The 22227-nt window shown below is 43.3% G+C and overlaps 2 protein-coding genes across 5 annotated transcripts in view; one reads left to right on the top strand and one right to left on the bottom strand.

Moving 5' to 3' along the window:
- The window catches only part of ARMC2 (armadillo repeat containing 2), a 142318-nt gene that overhangs the window by 81441 nt on the left and 38650 nt on the right, over window positions 1-22227 (top strand). The window contains exons 14-18 of one of the 2 annotated variants that reach the window (XM_070417961.1): window positions 94-216; window positions 551-664; window positions 3066-3198; window positions 3543-3703; window positions 10445-10841. In XM_070417961.1, the coding sequence (XP_070274062.1) occupies window positions 94-216; window positions 551-664; window positions 3066-3198; window positions 3543-3703; window positions 10445-10602 (689 nt within the window). In that variant the 3' untranslated portion in view covers window positions 10603-10841. Of the gene's footprint in view, window positions 1-93; window positions 217-550; window positions 665-3065; window positions 3199-3542; window positions 3704-10444; window positions 10842-22227 lie in introns of those variants that run through there. The other variant, XM_070417962.1, reaches the window with a different exon arrangement.
- SESN1 (sestrin 1) overlaps window positions 321-22227 on the bottom strand; it is a 125781-nt gene continuing 103874 nt past the window's right edge. For 2 of the 3 annotated variants that reach the window (XM_070417963.1, XM_070417966.1), the window contains exon 10: window positions 321-886. In XM_070417963.1, coding sequence (XP_070274064.1) covers window positions 647-886 — 240 coding nt within the window. In that variant the 3' untranslated portion in view covers window positions 321-646. The remainder of the gene's footprint in view (window positions 887-22227) is intronic. The other variant, XM_070417967.1, reaches the window with a different exon arrangement.

The following is a 22227-nucleotide window of genomic DNA, read 5'->3' as shown; positions in this document are numbered from 1 at the left end:
CGCGTCCCTGCTGCCGCTGGGGTTGTGGCTGCCGAGAGGACGGCACTGTTACTGCCCCTGCGATGCGTCTGTGACACCCTTACTTTGTTTCAGAATACAAGTCAATTGATGACTGTGAGGAGCTGGTGATCAATACTACAGCAACAATCAACAACTTATCTTACTACCAAGTGAAGAACTCTGTGATTCAAGAGCAAAAGCTACATGTTGCTGAATGTAAGGTTCAGAGTTGGGTTTGGGTAGAGGCATGTTCATCGAAGGTTTTGATTTTATTAACTAAACACAGTACTAGAACCATTCATATCTTCTCATTTCCTGGCACAAATATCTAAGAGCCTGATTTGATTCTGGGAAATTAGACTGTGCAGAAAAGTTAGCGTCTTAATTCTTGCTGAAGGCCCCTGCAGTTTGCATTTTATTATCATTTTTAATTTTTGAATTATCAGTATCAGTATTTACTATGATTATTGTGCTGTTGATAATTAGTTTCCAATCGCCTTTAAATCAAAACTTAAATTCACTGATTTTACTCTTTGGTCACCAAACACAGTGCTTGTAAAACTTCTCGTGAGTAAGAACATGGACGGAGTCCTGGAAGCTGTGCGTGTGTTTGGAAATCTCTCCCAAGACCATGACGTCTGCGATTTCATCGTGCGGAGGAACGGTGAGTTACTGACACTTGTGTCCATAAACATGCACTTCTTGCCAGAAAACAGCGGCGCCGTCTCAGAGCTTGGGCCACGACAATGTGACGCTTGTTTCCGCTTTGGGAGGAGTGCCTTACATTCTGTTCCGCATGCAGTAATTCGGCTGTCAGATCAGGATGCCAAGAGGGACTAGGCATGTTCTCTGTGATCCCTCTCCCTCGTGAGAGGTCTTCTGATATCTGAGAAAGAAGAGAGAGAGAGAGAGAGAGGAAGTCATCTATACTCATTTGCTCATTTCTGTCCTTGGGAATAGTTACTCAAGAGACAGTCTCCTTTAAGTACTAGAATGCCCATTACAGTACTGCTTGTCATAGCAAAAGATGGAAACAACTTAAGTGTCCATCAACAGGCAAGAGGATAAGCACATTGTGGTTTATTCGTGCCATAAAATGTCCTACAGCAACAAATAAATGGACCAACATGGATCAACCTCAAACACATACGCTAGGAGCAAAAATGTTAGTGATAGGGGGATATATACAGAATAATGCCATTAAGGCAAGTTTTAAAATATGCAAAACAATCTTGGATATTGTTTATGTCATATGCTCATGTAATAATGGTGTAAGGTATCAATAGTATTTGGAACGGATAAACTCCACATTTCAGGTAGAAGTTATCTTTGGAGGGGAAGGAATGTCCAGGTATAAAATTGGATTTGTAATGTTTTCTTCCTTGAAAAAGAAAGTTTCATATGTACAGTGGTCCTTTCTCTTTTGAATGCATTTGATCTCCATCTTCCTTTGCAAATTCAGACCTTTCTTACATTGGGTGGCAGTTACACACGAGTTTATACTAGGCATCCTTTGTATGTTTCAAGTAGCTCATGTATGATTAATAACTAAAAATACGTTGATGTAAGAAATGTCCAAACCTGTAGAGAATTTTTATGAGCTGATTTGAGCCAAACTGACACCATGCACTGGGGAGCAAAATCTCAAATGCTCCTGAGAATAACAAGTTTGTGGGTTCTCTTGTGCATTTGAAAGTAAGGAAGGGGTGTAAGGAGAATTAGGTGAGGGTGGGAGAAAGCCAGGCGGGAACTGGGCCACAAGATGATATGCTTTCTTAAGGGTGTTAACCCTCTGAGGGGTGTTACTTCTGGCATCTCAAAGGTGTGTGGCCCTAGATGCAGCAGACCAGTGGACAGGGCCTGGCTTAAAACCTTTAAGGAAAGAAGGTATAGGCCTGGGGTGTGACTGCCCTCCACGGCCTTCCCAATTAAGGATTTATGATTTATCACAGCACCCCTTTCTCTTCCACAAATACCCAATTACCCATGTTTATGGCAGAAAATTTAGATAATAGAGACAGAAATAGCACAGGCTGTCTCGCACCATCTCACTTCCGCAGAGGTAACTCCTCCATCCTGGTGTACGGTCTTTAGACTCTTAGGAACACACGTGTGTGAGGCAGCCTTTGCCAAGCTCACCCCTGGGCCCATCCGTGGGGCCCAGGTCGGAACAGGGTGGCCACCTCCCAGGTGAGCAGGAAAACGGGAGGAGGCAGAGAACACACCTATCCCTTCTCCCCAGCCCTGCCCCAGGCCCTGCTGGGGACCGGAAAACAAGACAAAGAGTCCCATTCCCAGGAGTCAGGGAAACCGCTTCCCAGAGGCGGGGAGAGGTCCTCACTTGCGATGTCCCCAGCCCAGGCAGCCCTGCCTGGCCACACCGGTTTCCAGGGTTCTGATGAAGACTTCTGTGGCCCTGGAGGACTTGGGGGAAAATATCATCAGGAGCCCTCTCCAGGGCCGTGTATTTAGAAAAAAATGCTGCTGGAGATTCCAAAGGCCCGTGAGCCCTGCCGGCATGGCTCAAGGGTGAGCTCTACCTATGAACCAGGAGTTCAGGGTTCGATTCCCAATCAGGGCACATGCCTGGGTTGTGGGCTCAATCCCCAGTATGGGGCGTGCAGGAGGCATTCAATCAATGATTCTCTCTCATCATTGATGTTTCTATCGCTCTCTCCCTCTCCCTTCCTCTCTGAAATCAATAAAAATATATTTTTTAAAAAAAGGCCCGTGAGATGTTAAAGATGAGCGTCACCTGCGTGGCTGGAGTCCATGGCTCCCTCCTTTCCACGGGCAGGGACTCCACCACAGCCGCAGCCCTGAGAGGGAGCGCTCTCGGGGTCAGACGCAGCTGTGCCTGGGGACAGAGGAGCTGGGGTGGGAGCAGGTCACTGCTGGGCAATGGGCGGTGCCTTAGGAAGAAAGGGTTAAATCCCCTGGCAGCGTTTGCAGTTTTGCAAGCCACGCCCATTCCCCCTTTGCCCTTTCCCCTTCAATAAGGGGGAATGAGCCACAGCTGAGCACCCCGCGCTTTACCGGCCCGCGTGTGTTCTCTGCCCTCCCAGTACACAAGTTCATGATCGCGCTGCTGGACACCACGCATCAGGACATGTGCTTCTCTGCCTGCGGCGTTCTCCTGAACCTCACCGTGGATAAGGACAAGCACGCCATCCTAAAGGAAGGAGGCGGCATTAAAAAGTAAGTGTGGAGGCACGGAGTCCCGACTCTCTCAGGATTCAGAGGGCACAGCTCTCCGGGGAGTTTAGGCCCCTCTGGCCATTCCTCCGGGGCAGCAGGATTTCAGCCGTTTGGAAGAGCTGAGTTAGGGCCAAAGAGGGGACTTAGGTCCCATTGGACCCTTAACACTAATTCAGAAGTAGATTACGGTGACTTTTGTAGATATGAAAATATTGTAAAGAATCACTGGATTATACACATTACATATTAAATATTGCAGAAGGATAACCATCATTGTGCTAAAAATGTGCAAGTTAAAGAGAGCCTGGCCTAATAACTTCGCAATTTGACTTCCGTTAACCCAGGTTAGTGGATTGTTTGAGAGACTTTGGTCCGACTGACTGGCAGCTGGCCTGCTTAGTTTGCAAAACGCTGTGGAACTTCAGTGAAAACACCGCGAACGCCTCGTCGTGTTTTGGAGATGAAGACACGGACACGCTCCTAGTCCTGCTGTCATCGTTCTTAGGTAAGCCTCCGCGCTGTGAGTCTGTAAGTGTTCTCAAAGGAAGATTAATTTTTTTCCTGTGCCCTGTATGGTTAAAGATTGGTATGCATTTGGGTGGTTATATTTCTACAAGCAACAGCAGCCTGTTAAAGATGATTATAATTTAGAAATATCTGGGAGGGGCTGAATGTTATTTGCAATTGGGGGCACAAAAACTTAATTCATTGGACACTGTCGTGCTTTCTTCTGTGGCTTGTCTCCTCTCTCTCTCTGCTTTTCCTATAGATTGCATAAATACAAGCTGCTATTGTTTAAAGGTATATGCACATCGTTGTAATTGAGAAAATGTGGCTAAAAGCTAGTCTGAATTGAGTCATGCTGCTAAGGGACACTATACTCGGCAGTGAGCAGCTGTGTTACTGGTCAGCTGAGCACCCTGCGCTTCACTGTCCGCGTTTGCTCAGGGCGTCTGAAACTACTTGACCTCACAGCGGGCCCGTACCCTGAAGGTGGGAAATCACTGATACACACCAGGGGAAAGAGGACAGCTTCTTCCGTTTTTAAAATGCCCATTTTTAGAAGAGTTGTTCTCATGCTGGGCTAGGCCTAACCACAGGGACTGGGGGCAGTAGATGAGTATTTTCTTTCTTCTTTTTTTTTTTTAATGAGTGTTTTCAATAACGCTCCCCGCCCCCCCCCCCCCCCCCCCCCCCAACAGAGTAGGGCCTGCCCTCGCCCAGCCAGTTTTGCACCGGCAAGGGCTGTGGAAAGGCGCCGTTTGCTCATGAGCTGGGGTTCTGGTGGCGTCGTTTGATGAGAGAATCTCTCAGAACCTCTTTTCACCTTTGAAACGGGGCCCTGCTCATTGCTGCCCGGCTGCAGGGAGTCACGAGGACCAAACACATATCTGAGAGCCCAGGGGAGAGATCCAGCAGGTTCTGAGTTTAAGTCCCCATGTTGGCACTTACAAGAGAGGTTTTAGCCTCCCTCACCTGAGAGGGCCTGGTCGCTAAGACAGGGACGATTGGTGTCCACTTTGCAGAGCTGCCGGATGAGAGACGAGCCGACCTGTAGAAAGAGCCTGATACAGAGCCTGACAGGGAGCAAGGCCTCGAAACGTGGTCATGAAGGCGCTTTGTAAATCCTGAGTGTTGTAACGACGCGGGGTTAAACAGGAACTTAGCACTAGAAGGTGTGCTACCTTCCAGATAAATATAATGTGCGTCTGAGAGTAAGGACAGACGAGAGTGATTTAAATCCCTGAGGTTTGCCGTCTGCTCTGTGGACCCTATGCTTTCGCACTGTGGCCCGGAGCAACTTGCCTTCACTCAGTTCTTCATTCATTGTGGCAGAACAGTGGGATCCGCTGAGGAATTTAAGAAAAACACACTTATCCTGGCCCCATCCCCAGGAACTCTGATTCGGGAGCTCTGGGGTGAGGTCCATAACCTGTTTGTAACAAGGTTCACAGGTGAGTCTGCTATGCTGCGGCCGGGTTGAGAAGAACCTGTGCCCTGGTTAATGAGTTAAAGGGAAGGGGGCACCGAGGAGGAAGCCAGGAAGCCAGCAGGGTGCCAAAGCCTGCCAGAGGGCCCCTGGGAGGTGCCCTAGGAGCATCCAGAGTCCCCAGGCCCCTCTGTGGCAGGCACCATCGCCCTGCCCTGCAGGAGGCCTGGCTTGCTCTGTCTCTGCTGCAGCGGGAAAGGCCCTTTCTCCCCCTGCCCTCTCGGCTCCTGCTGATTCAGGGCTTCAACTACCTTACTGTTCTCAGCGAGCACGACTGCGGTTCCCCTGCTGTGGGAGCATCCTCTGTCTCCCATCTGGGGAGAAGGTGTGATTGGGTGCGAGAGTCGCTCTCTAGGCTGTAGGGCTGCGTGCCTTAGGCAGCGGCTGCCTCTGCCACAGGCTCTCTATGGCTTCCTTTGGCACCTAGGTCTGGGGCAGTCAGCCATAACTAACAGGGATGAGGGGCCATGGGGCACAAGGACGCTTAGAAGGGGGCGTGGGCATGGCGGGCTTTTCAGCAGGGGCAGTGGGCCTACCACGCCCCACCCTCAGCCTCCCCTTAGAGCAGCAGTTCTCAACCTGTGGGTCGAGACCCCTCTGGCGGTCGAATGACCCTTTCACAGGGATCGCCTAAGACCATCCTGCATATCAGATATTTACATTACGGTTCATAACAGTAGCAACATTACAGTTATGAAGTAGCAACGGAAATAATTTTATGGTGGGGTCACAACATGAGGAACTGTATTTAAAGGGCCAGAAGGTTGAGAACCACTGCCTTAGAGCCTCGTCGGCCTCCGCATGTGCTTCCCCAGTCCCAGCACCTTTAAGGTGCACGTGCCTGACCTGCCTTGCCAGGCCCTTCTAGAGAGCTTTTCAAGCCCCCTGTCTAATCGTCGGAAATCTGTACTCATATAGCAGTTAATCTTGAGCTGTGTGACTTCTGTGCTATTGTTTTGTGTCTTTTATCTTATTTCCCCACTCCAACTGGGCCAGTTTAGGGAAAGGATATTGCCTCATACGCAGTAGGTTCTTGGTAAATGCTTGTGGATTGACTCACGTGAGTGGTGCCTTTGTTTTAATAGTGCTGGATACTTTCAAAAGCGTGTTCATTCTAACCTCAGACGATCTCTCTGAGGTCATCAGCTCGGCGACAGGAGAGGAAAAGAGGTCTAAGAGGGTTAAGTGACTTGCCTAGGGTCAGAGTGTAGCAAAGCCAGGACTTCCCACCGGAAGATAAGCATCTGGCCCTGTGCTTTTCTGCTGTTCCAGGGCATGGTACCCCCTTACCCTGCCGTGGAAGGGGCTGTGGCATGGCTCATAAAAGGAAACACAGCCCATCAGGCAGCCGGACTCCAGCACAGCCTCAGGACTTCTCACGGGATCATGCCCTGAGGGCCTGGCTTTTCTCTCCCCAGTGTGGACCTCGGACCCCTTACTTCTGACAGGGTGGAAGCTGTGTCTGGCTTGTTAGTTGGGTGGCAGCGAGTGAAATGCATATGAAGTCTAGAGTGTATTTGAATTTCAATTCTTTTACAAAGATAGCTAAAGAACAGGCCATTTTGAAAACAGGATGAGCTGTTAAATAACAGAGTCTTGTTGAAGTGTGAGCACTGTTTTTAGAAATAATGGCAAGGCAATTCATAAATTAATATGTTACCCAACTTTTTCTTGATGTGTACTGGGGGGAAAAAAGGATAAAGTAATGGTCCACAACATGGTTGGGATGCCAGGATGTTGGCAGTCTTTTTGGAAAGTGTTTAAAAAGAATGTTGTCTAAAACCTCCTGAGGTATTACAATCACTTCTTATAAACTCATTAGCAGCGTGTTTACCTTCAAGTTTTAAGTGCTGGGACCTAGCACACTCCTCTACCAGGAGCTTCTCTCAGCGGAGATGGCAACCGGTGACCAGAGTGTGCAGGCTATCACTGTGCATGTAAAACGCGCTGGGCTTTTATGTTCATTATGAGGTACATGGAACTTAGCAGCTAGGTTGCACGGCAAGGGATGGAGTGGGGCCCAGCATGCAAGTCAGCGTCTCATGGTCCAGCCAAAGAGCCAGCGGATGCTCCCGAACATGCGGGGACCAGGCCTTATAAGAACATAGGGCAATACCGGGGCCTTTAAGGAGCTGAGCAGCAAGCTGAGAGCTCCTCATGATGCTGTGAGGCATCAGTTATGGAGACTGTTACAGTGACCACTGACCACTGACCCTCTCTAATACACTGCCCGAAACACTCGTATTTGGAAGTGTGCCGGGCACACAGAGCGCTGAGGGGGGATTGGTTTTCTAAATCAGTGCTCTTCACACTGTGACCAGCATCTTGAACAAATGAAGTAGCAAAGAAGAAAATATCAGGATAGATAACACGCATAAGGATAAGTATTCGATTATAAGACATTTGTTTACTTGTAGAGAAATATGTGTACAGTTATAACGTAATATGTATTTCTTAAGTCATGGTAAAAAAAAAGCTTAAAGATGATAAAATCTAAATTTTTCTTGCATTAGCCTCTGCCACTCTTTGTACTACGAGTTACACATTTTTATACCTAGTGTAATATGGCATTTAAAAAGTGTATTGCATTTGCTGTGTTTACTTTGAAATTTCAGCTTGCTTTTCTCTTACCGGTAGCTATTTGGCCACTTTTATTATCTTGTCTAACAAAGTTTAGAGTTAATAGGGTCCAAGTATAGATTAACTAATAATAGGCTGAGCCCCAAGAAAAGTAACATAGTCTTGATATTAGATATTTTTAAAAATATATTTTTATTGATTTTAGAGAGGAAGGGAGAAGGAAAGAGAAAGAGAAACATCCAAGATGAGAGAATCATTCATCGGTTGCCTCCTGCACACCCCACACTAGGGACCGAGCCTGCAACCCAGGCATGTGTGCCCTGACCGGGAATTGAACTGTGACCTCCTGGTACATAGGTCGACACTCAATCACTGAGCCATGCCAGCCGGGCTAGATATTTTTTCTAAAGCATCAAAATAGAGGTTTGCTAAAACCACCAACTCCAAACAAGGCCTGGGCAGAGGAAGGAACTGTGAGGGGCATGGGTAGCCCTCAGCCCTAAGCGTCTTAGGAAAGAAGGGCATAAAACAAGAGAATTCATTTTTTAAAAAAATATAGTTTTATTGATTTCAGAGAGGAAGGGAGAGGGAGAGAGATATGGAAACATCAATGATGAGAGAGTGAGAGAGAGTCGTTGACTGACTGCCTCCTGCACGGCCCCTACTGGAGATCGAGCCCGCAACCCCGGCATGTGCCCTTGACCAGAATTGAACCGGGGACCTTTTAGTCTGCAGGCCGATGTTCTATCCACTGAGCCAAACTGGCGAGGGCAAGAGAATTCATTTCTAAATGCAAGTTTAGGGCTCAGAACATCTGGAAGAGAGTGAGCAGGAGAAAGACCTAGAACTCTGAAACCACGGAGTCTCACAGACCCTTCTTATGCAGAAGGAGCCCGATGGGAGGGCCGGTGAAGGCGTCACACACTATCAGGGCCCTCCTCCCAAGGCCTGGCTCCTTTGTGGGTGGGGGCATCCAGATCTGCTCCCGGGGCGCCTTGCCGAAGTGTCTGCCCAGCACTTCTCTCAGAGCTGCCCACTGGGTAGAGAGGTAAGGAGGAGAGAGGAGGGGAATGCACACGCTGGAATCCAGACTCCCTTACCTTATGCTGGGTGGGACACCAATAGTGCCAAAGTACACAGAGTGTACAGAAATATTCAGTGCAGACAATCTGTGTACACAGTAATGAAGCAGTCTATAAAGGGATTTTAATTAGCCCCATGAGGAAAGTTTCCAAATTAATGTAAGTAGCCATATTTGTTATCATTTTAGGACTTAGTGGTTGCCATTTAAGAAATTGCCAAAACCGGTTTGGCTCAGTGGATAGAGCGTCGGCCTGCGGACTGAGGGTCCCAGGTTCGATTCCGGTCAAGGGCATGTACCTGGGTTGCGGGCACCTCCCCCGTGGGAGATGTGCAGGAGGCGGCTGATCGATGTTTCTCTCCCATCGATGTTTCTAACTATCTATCTCTCTCCCTTCCTCTCTGTAAAAGATCAATAAAATATATAAAAAAAAAAAAAAAAAAGAAAAGAAATCTACCTCAGCCACAGACCTGGCAAGTGGCAGAGCCCGTCTTCTGACCGGCAGGCCAGGGCATTTTCCTACAGTGCTTCGCCTGGGCTGTGAAGCCCCTTATAAACAAGCGAAAACGCGGCGGCGGGTCAGCCACAAGCCTTAGTGGCCATTTATCTCCCTACTTGGATAGATATACTTGAGATGTTTACCGAATTCAGGATGTCTTTGGATTAAGAAGCTAATTAAAATTGTAATTTTTTATTTTTTTTTTTTACAAGTGCTTTTCTGCATTATCCATGGACTCACTTGGAATTTTCATACTCATTGGGATACTCAAATTCTCCCACTTTTCACTGTTATGGGTCAGAACATAGGGCCGGGTGGTTGTCTCTTTAAGGAAGTATGTCCAGGCTGCTTTGAAGACAGCAAATTTATTTTTAGTAAAGTTTTAAGTGTCAAATGCAACTGTGCTACTTTCCCAAAAGATTTCCTGACTCCTTTTATATCTGCCAACCACTGAAGTAATTAACTTTTTTAATGCACAGGTAAGGAAGTGGCCTATTAATACTTTGTTCTGAGCAATTGTGACCTGACTTTTGGATGGGGACTTATTTATACACATAGGAGATTAGTTGAAATAAAAGCTCAATGCAATTTAGAATTGTTTGAGAAGATTATTGTCCTTTTTTATTAAGAGACTAAAATATACTTATTGTAAAATATTTGTAAAGAACAGAGAGTAGTAACCAGTTTGGCTCAGTGGATGGAGCGTTGGCCTGCGGACTGAGGGGTCCCAGGTTCGATTCCGGTCAAGGGCATGTACCTTGGTTGCGGGCACACCCCCAGTAGGAGGTGTGCAGGAGGCAGCTGATCGATGTTTCCTTCTTATCGATCTTTCTAACTCTCTATCTCTCTCCCTTCCTCTCTGTAAAAAATCAATAAAATATATTTAAAAAAAAAAAAGAACAGAGAGTAAAGAACTTCTCTAAGAAAAAGCCTGTCTAAACAAAATCAGAAAAAACAAGCCCTTTAACCCACAAATCCTAGCTGTGTCATGTTGGAATTAGGGATGACCCAGGATGAGTTGCCATCAAAAATTAAACTTTATTCAATAGGATTATATTTTCAAATAATTGCTGTAATTTTAACTTTTCCGATACAGACGAAGAACTAGCACTGGATGGCAGTTTTGACCAAGATCTAAAAAACTATCACAAACTCCATTGGGAAACAGAATTCAAGCCTGTGGCACAACAGCTTCTAAACCGAATTCAGTCTCATCACACCTTCCTGGAACCCCTGCCTATTCCTTCTTTCTAACATGATGCAAATTAACACCGGAAACAGGAAGTCAGGTCGCCTTCATTCTTAAGAAGTGGTAACAAACATGAACATTTTTTTTCAATATTAACAAATATTGAAAAATTTTCAGGTACTGATGTTAGTGAGTAGTTGAAGTATTTTAAAAGAAATAAGCATTTCTTCTTGTTAGGTATTATGGGAAAATGAATGTACATGTACTTTCTCCTATGAGAAATGTAAGATAAAAAAATATATACGCATGGTTTTTATAAGTAAATGACTTTTTCTTCTCTTCTCTAGTCAATAATTTAGTTCTAGTCTTAAAATCCAGATTTCACAATTCTGAAATTCAGTAGTTAAATGAACCTTATGATGAAGACTATTCCATTTTTTTACATAGAAAGAATGGTGGTCAACACTATTCGGAATACATTACTACATAAGCATCTATATGAATTCTTATGTCATCCTATATAATAAAAGGCTAATATGCAAATCGACCGAACAACAGAATGACCGGTCGCCATGACGTGCACTGACCACCAGGGGGCAGACGCTCAATGCAGGAGCTTCCCCCTGGTGGTCAGTGTGCTCCCACAGGGGAGCGCTGCTCAACAAGAAGCCGGGCTCACTGCTGGTGAGCTCAGCAGCAGTGGCGGGAGCCTCTCCTGTCTCCACGGCAGTTGGACATTCCCAGAGGGCTCCCAGACTGCAAGAGGGCACAGGCCGGACTGAGGGACAGCCCCCCCCCCCCCAGCCCCACCCGCCGGTGTGCGAATGTCATGCACTGGGCCTCTAGTCTAATAATAACTTTCTAATTAGACACCAGTATTTTTGTGGTTCTCATATTAAGAGAAGTAAGCAGAAAAATTAGGGAAGACCACTTTGGGCCATCTACTCTTTTGTTTGTTTTTTAAATCTTTATTTTTGAGAGAATTACAGATGTCCTTTTTTGCCCCCATTGCCCCCACTCCACCCAGTTCTCAGCCCACCCTAGGCCTTCACCAGCCTACTCTCTGTGTCCATAGGTAATGCATATATGCATATAAGTTCTTTGGTTAATCTTCCTGAACCCCCTCCTGCCTTCCCTCTGAGATTCGTTGGTCTGTTCCATGTTTCCAACACTTATTTTCTGTTTTGTTTTTAGCCATCCTAATGGGTATAAAGTAATATCATTGTGGTTTTGACTTGCATTTCTCTATGAATTACTGATGCTGAGTATCTTTTCATATGTTTGTTGACCATTTGTATATCATCTTTGGAAAAATGTTATGCAAACCCCCTGCCCATTTTATAATCAGGTTTGTTTTGTTGTTGTTGAGTTGAAGGTGTTCTTTATAAATCCTGGATATTAACCCCTTACCAAATATATGATTTGCAAATATTTTCTCCCATTACATATGTTGCCTTTTCACTTTGTTGATTGTGCCCTTTGATGCACAGAAGTTTTTAAGTTTGATGTAGTTTCATTTGTCAATTTTTTTCTTTTGCCTTTGCTTTGGTGTTGTGTTATATCTGAGAAATCACTGCCAAATCCAATGTTCTAAAGCTTTTCCCCTTATGTTTTCTTCTAGACATTTTATAGTTTTAGTTCTTATATGGAGGTCTTTAACCCATGTTAATTAAATCTTGTATATGGTGTAAGGTAAAGGTCTAACTTCATTCTTTTGCACGTGAATGCCCAGTTTCCCAGCACCATTCGTCGAGGAGGCTGTCCTTTCCTCAGTGAATGGTCCTGGAACTCATGTCAAAGATTATGTGATCATATAATGAGGGTTTGTTCTGGGCTTTCTGTTCCATTCCATGGGTCTATGTGTCGGTCTTTATGCTGGTACCACATTGTTTTGATTACTGTAGCTTTGTAATATGTTTTGAAATAGGACATGTGCAATCTCCAACCTTGTTCTTTTTCAAAATTGTTTTGACTGTTTGGGTTCTTTGAGACTTCATATGAATTTTAAGATGGATTTTTCTATTTCTGCAAAAAAAAAAAAGGCATTTTTTAGAGATTGCATTGAATCTATATATTGTTTTAGGGTATTGACATCTTAACAATATAAAGTCTTTCAATCCATGAACAACAGGATGTCTTTCCATTTATTTGTGTCGTCTTTAATTTCTTATAGCAGTGTTTCATTGTTTTCAAGGTACAACTCTTTCAACTCCTTGGTTAACTTTATTCCTAAGTATTCATTATTTTTGATGCTATTGTAAATGGAATTGTTTTCTCTATTTCCTTTTCAGATTGTTCATTTTTAGTGTATAGAAATGCAACTTATATTTGCATGTTGCTTTTATATTATTAAATTTGATTGGATTTATTAGTTCTAACAGGGTTTTCTACATATAAGATCATGTCATCTGTAAACAGAGATAATTTTACTTTTCCTTTCCACTTTGGATGCCTTTTCTTTTTCTTGCCTAATTGCTCTGACTGGGACTTTCAGTACTATGTTGTATAGGAGTGGTGAAAGTAGGCATCCTTGTCTTGTTTCTTAGAGGAAAAGCTTTCAGTCTTTCATCAAGTATGCTATTAGCTGTGGGCTTTTCATGTATAGCCTGTATTACATTGAAGTAGCTTTCATCTACTCCTGATTTGCTGAGTGTGTGTTTAATCATGAAAGGGTGTTTAATTGTATCAAATGCTTTTTACATATCAATTGAGATGATCATGTTTTTTCCCCCTTCATTCTTTAATGTGATGTATTACATTGACCAATTTTTGTACTTTGAAACATCTTTACACTCCAGGAATATCCCGCATAATCCTTTTAATGTGCTATTGAATTTTCTTTGCTAGTATTTTGTTAGATTTTTGCATCAATATTCATCAGGAACATTGGTCTGTAGTTTTCACTTCTTGTAGTGGTGTTCTCTCTTCGCTTTTTGGGAAGAGTGTGAGGAGGATTGGTGTTAATTGTCCTTTAAATGTTTGGTAGAATTCTCCAGTGAAACCATCTCAGCCTGGGCTTTGTCAGGTTTTAAATTACTGATTCAATCTTGAGTGTCTCTGTTATCCAATTTGTTGGTATACAATTATTTATAGGATTCTCTTATAAATCCTTTGTTTTCTTGTTACATTGGTTAAATGTCCCCTTCTTCATTTCTGATTTTACTTATTTTAGTCTTCTTTTTATTTGGGGGGATTTTTTATTTTATATTTTTATAAACAATATTTATTTTAAAAATGTATTTTTCAAATACAGTTGACATATAATATTAGTTTCAGGTTTACAACACAGTGATTAGATATTTATATACCTTACAAAGTGATCACCCTGGTAAGTCTAGTACCCATCTGACAGCATACATAGTTATTACAAAACTAGAGGCCCAGTGCACAAATTTGTGCATGGGTGGGGTTCGGCTGGCCTGCCCTGATTGGGCCAATCGGGCCAGGACAGGTAGGGGGAGGGGCCGCAGGTGGTTGGCAGGCCGGCCCCATCCTCTGGTCAAACCTCCAGTCGAACTCCTGGATGAGGGGACAATTTGCATATCAGCCTTTTATTACATAGGATTAATGACTATATTCGCTATAATGTACTTTTCATTCCTGTGACTATTTAATAACTGGCAATTTGTGCTTCCCTTTTAGCTTTTCACCCATTCCCCAACACCCCTCTCAGCTGACAACTACCAATTTGTTCTCTGTATTCTCTAGGATATGAGTTTGTTTCTGTTTTGTTTGTTCATTTATTTTGTTATTTTTAGATTCCACATATAAGTGAAATCATATGGTATTTGTCTTTGTCTAACTTATTTCACTTGCCATAATACCCTCTAGGTCTATTTATGTTCTTGCAAATGTTAAGATTTCATTCTTTTTTATGGCTGAGTGATATCCCATTGTATATGTACCACATCTTCTTTATCCATGGGCACTTAGGATGCTTCCATATATCTTGATTATTGTAAATAATGCTGCAATGAACATAGGGGTGCATATATCTTTTTGAATTAGTGTTTTAGATTTCTTCAGATAAATGCCCAGAAGTGGAATTGCTGAGTCATAATGATAGGTATATTTTTAATTTTTTTTAAGATAGTCTATACTGTTTTCCATAGTGGCTGCACCAATTTACAATCCCACCAACAGTTGCATGAGGGTTCTTTATTTTCCACGTCCTTGCCAACACTTGTTGATTTATTGCTGATAGCCATTCTGACAGTTGTGAGGTGATATCTCATTGTGGTTTTAATTTGCATTTCCCTGATTATTGATGTAGAACATGTTTTCATATGCCTATTGGCCATTTGTCCTCTTTGGGAAAAAAATGTCTATTCAGTTATTCTGTGCATTTTAATTTATTTTATTACTAGAGGCGCGGTGCACAAATTCGTGCACATTGAAAGGAAATTAATTAGAAGGTGGCTGGTGGGGTGAGACTGGGTGAGGTTGGCCCTGGAGCCAACCTCCCACCATCCCTCCTTGGCCGGCCGCACCTGGGGTGGCGCCGGGGCTTGAAGGGCATCTGCGGAGTGAGCGGGGTCCCTCCAGTAGGTGGGGTCCCTCGGCCTGGCCTGTGGGGATCAGGCTGAAACCAGCAGTCTGACATTCCCCGAGGGATCCTGGAGTGGGAGAGGGCACTCTGCAAAGTTGCTATCACTCAGCAGCTCTTGTGTTGAGCGTCTGCCCCCTGGTGGTCATTGTGCGTCATAGCTACCGGCTGATTGGCTGGTTGCTTAGGCTTTTATATATAGACTAGAGGCCCGGTGCACAAAAATTTGTGCACTCGGGGGGAAGGGGGGTTCCCTCAGCCAGGCCTGTGCCCTCTCGCAGTCTGGGACCCCTCAGGGGATGACCACCTGCTGGCTTAGGCCCGCTCCCTGGGGGATTGGGCCTAAACTGGCAGTCAGACATCCATCTGGCAGCCTGGGAGCCCTCGGGGGATGTCCATTTGCCAGCGGGGACCAGGCCTGAGCTGCATTCAGACATCCTTAGTGCTGCTGAGGAGGCGGGAGAGGCTCCCACCACCAACGCAGTACTGGCAGCCGACAGCCTGGCTTATGGCTGAGCAGAGCTCCCCCTGTGGGAGCGCACTGACCACCAGGGGGCAGCTCCTGCATTGAGCATCTGTCCCTTGGTGGTCAGTGTGTGTCATAGTGACCAGTCATTCCCAGTTGTTCTGCTGTTAGGGTCAATTTGCATATTACCCTTTTAATATTATAGACTAGAGGCCCGGTGCACAAAAATTTGTGCACTCGGGGCTAGGGGGTCCCTCAGCCTGGCCTGTGCCCTCTCACAGTCTGGGACCCCTCGGGGGTGACCACTTGCTGGCTTAGGCCTGCTCCCCGGGGAATTGGGCCTAAGATGGCAATCAGACATCCTTCTGGCAGCCCGGCAGCCCTCGGGGGATGTCCACTTGCCAGTGGGGAGCAGGCCTAAACTGCAGTCGGACATCCTTAGCACTGCTGAGGAGGCAGGAGAGGCTCCCACCACCACCGCTGTACTGGCAGCCATCAGCCTGGCTTGTGGCTGAGCAGAGCTCCTCCCATGTGAGAGCGACCTGACCACCAGAGGGCAGATCCTGCATTGAGCGTCTGCCCCCTGGTGGTCAGTGTGTGTCATAGTGACCAGTCATTCCCAGTCTTTCTGCTGTTAGGGTCAGTTTGCATATTACCTTTTATTATATAGGATAGAGGCCTGGTGCATGGGTGGGGGCCGGCTGGTTTGCCCTGAAGGGTGTCCCGGATCAGGGTGGGGGTCCCGCTTGGGTGCCTGGCCAGCCTGGATGAGGGGATGATAGCTGTTTGCAGCTGGTCACACCCCCTTCAGGGTGGGGGTCCCCACTGGGGTGCCTGGCCAGTCTGGGTGAGGGGCTGAGGGCTGTTTTCAGGCTGGCGGGTGACTGAAGCTCCCAACCTCTCCTTTTTTTCTTTTTTTTTAAATTTAATTCTGGGATTTATTTACCTTCTATGGCTGTCACTGGAGCTGAGAGCCGGCCTTAGCTCTGAGGCTTGGCTCCAGCTCTGAGACCTCGGCTGCTGAAAGCAGGTATCTGGTTTGTTTAGCTTCTATAATTGAAACACTGTTGCAACTCCAGCTCTGAGGCCCGGCTGGCTGAATGCAGGTTTCTGGGGTTTGTTTAGCTTCTATAATTGCAACATTGTTTCTTAGCGTGCAGCTCAGAGGCCGGCAGCGGCAGGCGGGGAACCTTGACTTCCTCCTTCACTGGAGCAAGGAAACCTCCTGTTCGCTTCAGCTGCCTGGCTGCCGGCCGCCATCTTGGTTGGCAGTTAATTTGCATATCTCGCTGATTAGCCAATGGGAAGGGTAGCGAAGTTACGGTTAATTACCATGTTTCTCTATTATTAGATAAGATTATTATTTATGTTTTTATTGACTTTAGAGGGATAGAAACATTGATGATGTTAGCTATGGATTTGTCATGTATGGCCTTTATTATGTTGAGATATATTCACTCTATCCCCCAATTTGCTGAGAGTGCTTATCATAACTGGATATTGGATTTTGTCAAATGCTTTTTCTACATCTATCGATATGATCATATGGTTTTTATCCTTCATATTGTTTATGTGCTGTATCACATTAATTGATTTGTGAAAATTATAGGTCAATATCCTTCATGAACATAGATGCAAAAATCCTCAATAGACATATGAAAATATGTTCAACATCACTAATCAGGGAAATTATTTCTAGTTTCATATCATTGTGATGAGAGAAGTTGCTTGATATGATTACAATTTTCTTAAATTTATTGAGACTTGTTTGGTCTAAAATGTAGTCTATCCTGAAAAAATGTTCCATGTGCACTTCAAAAGAATGTACATTCTGCTTGTGGGTGAAATCCTCTAAAAATATTAACTCCATCTGGTCTAAGGTGTCACTTAAGGTCACTATTTCCTTGTTGATTTTCTGTCTGTCTGACTTATCCATTGATGTCAATAGGGAGTTAAAGTTCCCTTACTATTACTGTTGTACTCTCGATCTTTCCCTTTATGTGCATCAGCACAGGGTGGGCAAATGTTGGTTTGCAATTATGAGTATGCAAAACAGTTTATTTTTGTATTATTTATTATTATATTATTTTCCATATGAACAAGTCTAAACCTACTTTTGTCCTACCCTGTATTTGCTTCATGAATTTAAGTATTCCTACATTGAATCCATAGATGTTTACAAGAGTTATAGTCTCTTATTGGATTGACCCCTTTATGAGTATGAAATACCCTTCTTTGTCTTTTGTTAGTCTTTTTTTTTTTTAAGTCTATTTTGTCTGATAAAGTATTGCTACCTCAGCTCCTTCCCTCCTCCCATTTTCATTGCAATATCTTTTTTCCATTCTTTACTTTCAGTCTGTGTGTCCTTCTATCTGAAGTAGGTCTCTTGTAGGCAGCATATGTTTGAGCCATTTTATCCATTTAGCCACCCCTATGTCTTTTGATAGAAACATTTGAACCATTTATATTTAAAGCAATTATTGCCATTTTATTGTTTTCTGATTGTTTTTTGTAGTTCTTCTCTGTACCTTTCTTATTCTCCTGCTCTATTCGCCTATAAGTTGATGACTTTCTATAGTGGTGCTTGGATTCCTTTTATTTTTTGTGTATTTCTTATAGATTTTTGGTTTGTGGTTTTCATGTGCTTCATACATACCAATAGCAATCTGTTTTCATTGATGGTCGCTTAAGTTTGAACACATTCTAAAATCAGTACAATTTTTACTCCATGTTTGTTTTGGTCATTATTTTTTACTTCTTTTTTGTGTGTATTCCTTAATTTATTTTTATAATTACACATGATCTTGTTATTTTTGCCTTTTACCATTTGTAGTAGCTTTATAGTTAGTTGATTGATCCACGCTTTTGTTTGCCTTTGTCAGTGAAATTTTTCTTTTTTTTTTTTTCTATATTTTAAAATCTTTTCTTTGTAAAGTCCCTTCAACATTTCTGTAGTACTGGCTTAGTGGTGATGAATTCTTTGTTTTTTCTTGTCTGGGAAACCTTTTCTGTCTCCTTCATTTCTAAATGATAGCCTTGCTGGGTAGAGTAGCCCTTGCTTTTCATCACTGAATATTTTGTGCCAATTCCTTCTGGTTTGTAAAGTTTCTGTTGAGAAATCAGCTGACAGTCTTATGGGAGCTCTGTGGTAGGTATCTAATTGCTTTTCTTTTGCTGCTTTTAAGATTGCCTTTTTGCCTTTAACCTTTGGCAGTTTAAATACACATACAGTTTTTTGGTGTAGACTTCTTTGGATTCATCTTGTTTGAGATGACTCTGTGCACTTCCTGGGCTTTATCTTTTTCCAATCAAGATGTCAAAGTAGGTAAAACTGTGTAGCCCACTATCCTTCTCTGATGCAATCTCCCCTAGTTTCCACAGCCAGATGTTATGGGGATTCCTCTTCCTGGTACTGATGCCTCAGATTGGGAAGCCTGGTATAGGACTGGGGCCCTTTGATTCTCAGGCAGGACCTCTGGAGCGGAGATCTCTCTCCTGAATCTTAATTGAATCTTAATTGCCACACTATGGGTGCAGGACCTGCCTATTCCACTCCTCTGCCCCTCCTACTCAATATGGCTGCTGCTTTATATCCTTATTTATAGGAATTCTGTTCAGTTAGTCTTCAGGTGGCTCTCAATGATGGTTGTTCTATAATTTAGTTGTAATTCTGATGTGGTTGTGGGAGAAGGTGAGCACAGTTTTACCAATCTGCCACCTTGACTGGAAGTCATTTTTTTCTTCGTCTTAATCTAGTTAAAGGGTGTGTCAATTTTGTTGATCTGTTCAAACAATTTTTTTTCTGTTGTTTTTCTGTTGTCTGTCTATCTCTGCTCTAATGTTTATTATTTCCTTCCTTCTGTTTGCTTTGGGTTTAGAATGTTCTTCTTTCTCTAGTTCTTTGAAGAGTGAAGTTGTTGATTTGAGATATTTTTCCTTTTTTTTTAAGGTAAGAATTTATACCTTCCTTCTTATCACTGCTTTTACTATATCCCATAAATATTAGTATGTTGTGTCTTCATTTTAATTTGTCCAATTCAATTCCCTTGCGATTTCTTCTTTGCTCATTAGTTGATTAAGAATGTGTTGTTTAATTACCACATACTTGTAAATTGTCGCTTTTCTTCCTGCTCTTGATTTCTAGTTTCATTGCATTCTGATTGAAAAACATTGACTTCAATCTTTTGTTGTTGTTGTTAATCCTCAACCGAGGATTAATTTTCCAATGATTTTTAGAGAGAGTGGAAGGGAGGGGGAGAGACAGAGAAACATGGATGTGAGAGAGACACATCTATTGGTTGCCTCCTGCACACACCCTGACCAGGGCTGGGGATCAAGCCTACAACCGAGGCACATACCCTTGACTGGAATTGAACCTGGGACTCTTCAGTCTGTGGGCTGATGCTCTACCCACTGAGACAAACCAGCTAGGGCGATTTTAATCTTCTAAAATTTGTTAAAACTTGTTTTATTGCCTAATATGGGGTCAGTCCTGGAGAATGTATATTCCGTTATTGTTGGATGAAGTGTCTGTATGTCTGATCAGTTAAACTAGTCTATAGTGTTCAAATTCTGTTTCCTTATTTCTGCTTGTTTTACACATTATTGGAAGTGGGGTATTAAATCTACTATCCATTACTATCTATTTCGCTCTTCAGTTATGTTGTTTGCTTTATATATTTAGCTTTGGTATTTTGTACATATATATTTAAAATTGTCATATCTTCACCCTAGTTAGTTTGGTACAGTGCATAGAGCATCAGCCTGCAGATTGAGGTGTCCTGGGTTCAATTCCGGTCAAGGATACATGCCTAGATTGTGGGCTCTGTCCCCAGTGGGGTGCATGGCAGTCAATCAGTGATTTTCTTTCATCATTCATGTTTCTCTCTCTCCCTTTCTTTCTGAAATCAATTAAATAAATAAAAAAGACTGGAATCTTCTTTTAAAATTGTCATATCTTCATGGTTGAATTGGCCCTTTTGTCTGATACTAGCATAGCTGCCACTGCTATCTTTTAGCTATCATTTGCATATTAATAGCTTTTTCTATCCTTTTACTTTTAGCCTGTATGTGTATTCTTAGATCTAAAGTTAGTCTTTTTTAGACAACATATACTAGTTGGATCCTTTTTAAAAATTCTATCCATTCAGCCAGTCTATATCTTTTGATTGTGGACTTCAATGCACTTTATATTTAAGGTAATTACTGATAGGGAAATACTGTTGTCATTTTGTTCATTGTTTTCTGTATGTTTTGTAGTTTTGACCATTTCCTCTCTTACTCCCTTCTCCTTTGTGTTTCATTGATTTTTTATTTTTGAAGTGACATGCTTTGATTTTCTCCTCATTTCCTTTTGTGTACAATCTAGAGATATTTTCTTTGGTTACCATGTGGATTATATAAAAAAAATCTTAGTCATGACAACTTGAATTGCATACAAAAACTCCACTCCTTTATCTCTGCCTACCCTCACTTTGTTATTGATGTCACAAATTATACTTTATTTTGTACATAACAACATAGATTTATAGTTACTTTTTGCCTTTGCTTTTAAAATTCTATGTAAAAACTAAAAGTGGTAATTCAGGCATCTGCATTTGGTTTATATTCTGCATTTCTTTATAGTTGGTTCCTAGATTTTTGTTTCTTAGATTGGAGCCATATTCATCTGTTTATATGCCTTGTGAACTTTGTTGAGATTTGGGCATTTGAATAATTGACAAAGGTGTAAAGGCTTGAAGAGGTGCCTATAAGCCTGGCTGGAGGCTCTGAGACCTCCCAAACTTTTTCTGGAGATGTATCTTCTCTGAGTTTGTGTGTGTGCTTTCATTCTAGGATATAGATCAGCTTTTAGCTGTCTTAATTTCCCTAAGAGACTTGCCCCGGTTTCTTCTCAGGAACTGTTTCAATTTTTATTGTATTCCTGTCTGTACTCTTTTGCACCTTCTGCTTAAAGAACTGTAGACACCCTGTTCTTCTAATGCACCTGTGCTCTCTTCTGTTGCTCAGTGGCTTTCAACCAGCATCCAAATCATACCACCACTTCCACTAACTCTCCAAGTCAGTAGAATCTAGTCCCTCAAGCAACCTTCACACAGCCAGAATGTAAGACACAAGAGCTTTCTGTCCTCAGGGAAGAGGCGGGAATTGGAAGTTTCCTCTCATTTGTGTCACACTGCTGAGTAGGGGGAGGGGCTAGGCTGAACAAAATGCCACCAACTTTTCAGTGCAGCTTCCTACTGGCTTTGTGTTTACCTGGGTGTTGTAGTTTCCCAATTTGTTTCCAGAGTTTGGTCCTTATATTGTTGTTACCTTAGTGTCTCCATGGGGAATGAGCTTCATGGATGATGTGACACCCCATCCACCTGTCTATTGTATTCACTAGTCACAAATAGCTAATAAAACTTTCAGGGTATCTATATCTACACTAATAAAAGAGAAACATGGTAATTGGCGTACGACCACTACCCTTCCCATTGGCTAATCAGCGTATCCTTATGCAAATTAACTGTCAGCCAAGATGGCGGCCGGCAGCCAGGCACTGAAGTGAGCAGGGAGGTTTGCTTCCTCCAGGAACTGCAGACTCCAATGTTCCCGCCTCACTTGCCAGACTCTCAACTGCAACTCTAGCAACTATTACTATGTTGCAAATAAGAAGCTAAAAAACCGGCTTTTAGT

This window comes from Myotis yumanensis, unplaced genomic scaffold, assembly GCF_028538775.1.
Source record: "Myotis yumanensis isolate MYYU_CA2020_CCGP unplaced genomic scaffold, mMyoYum1.0.hap1 SCAF_6, whole genome shotgun sequence".
NCBI classification, from domain to species: domain Eukaryota; kingdom Metazoa; phylum Chordata; class Mammalia; order Chiroptera; family Vespertilionidae; genus Myotis; species Myotis yumanensis.
The sequence above is the reverse complement of the archived record's forward strand: the minus strand, read 5'-3'. Positions and strand labels throughout refer to the sequence as shown.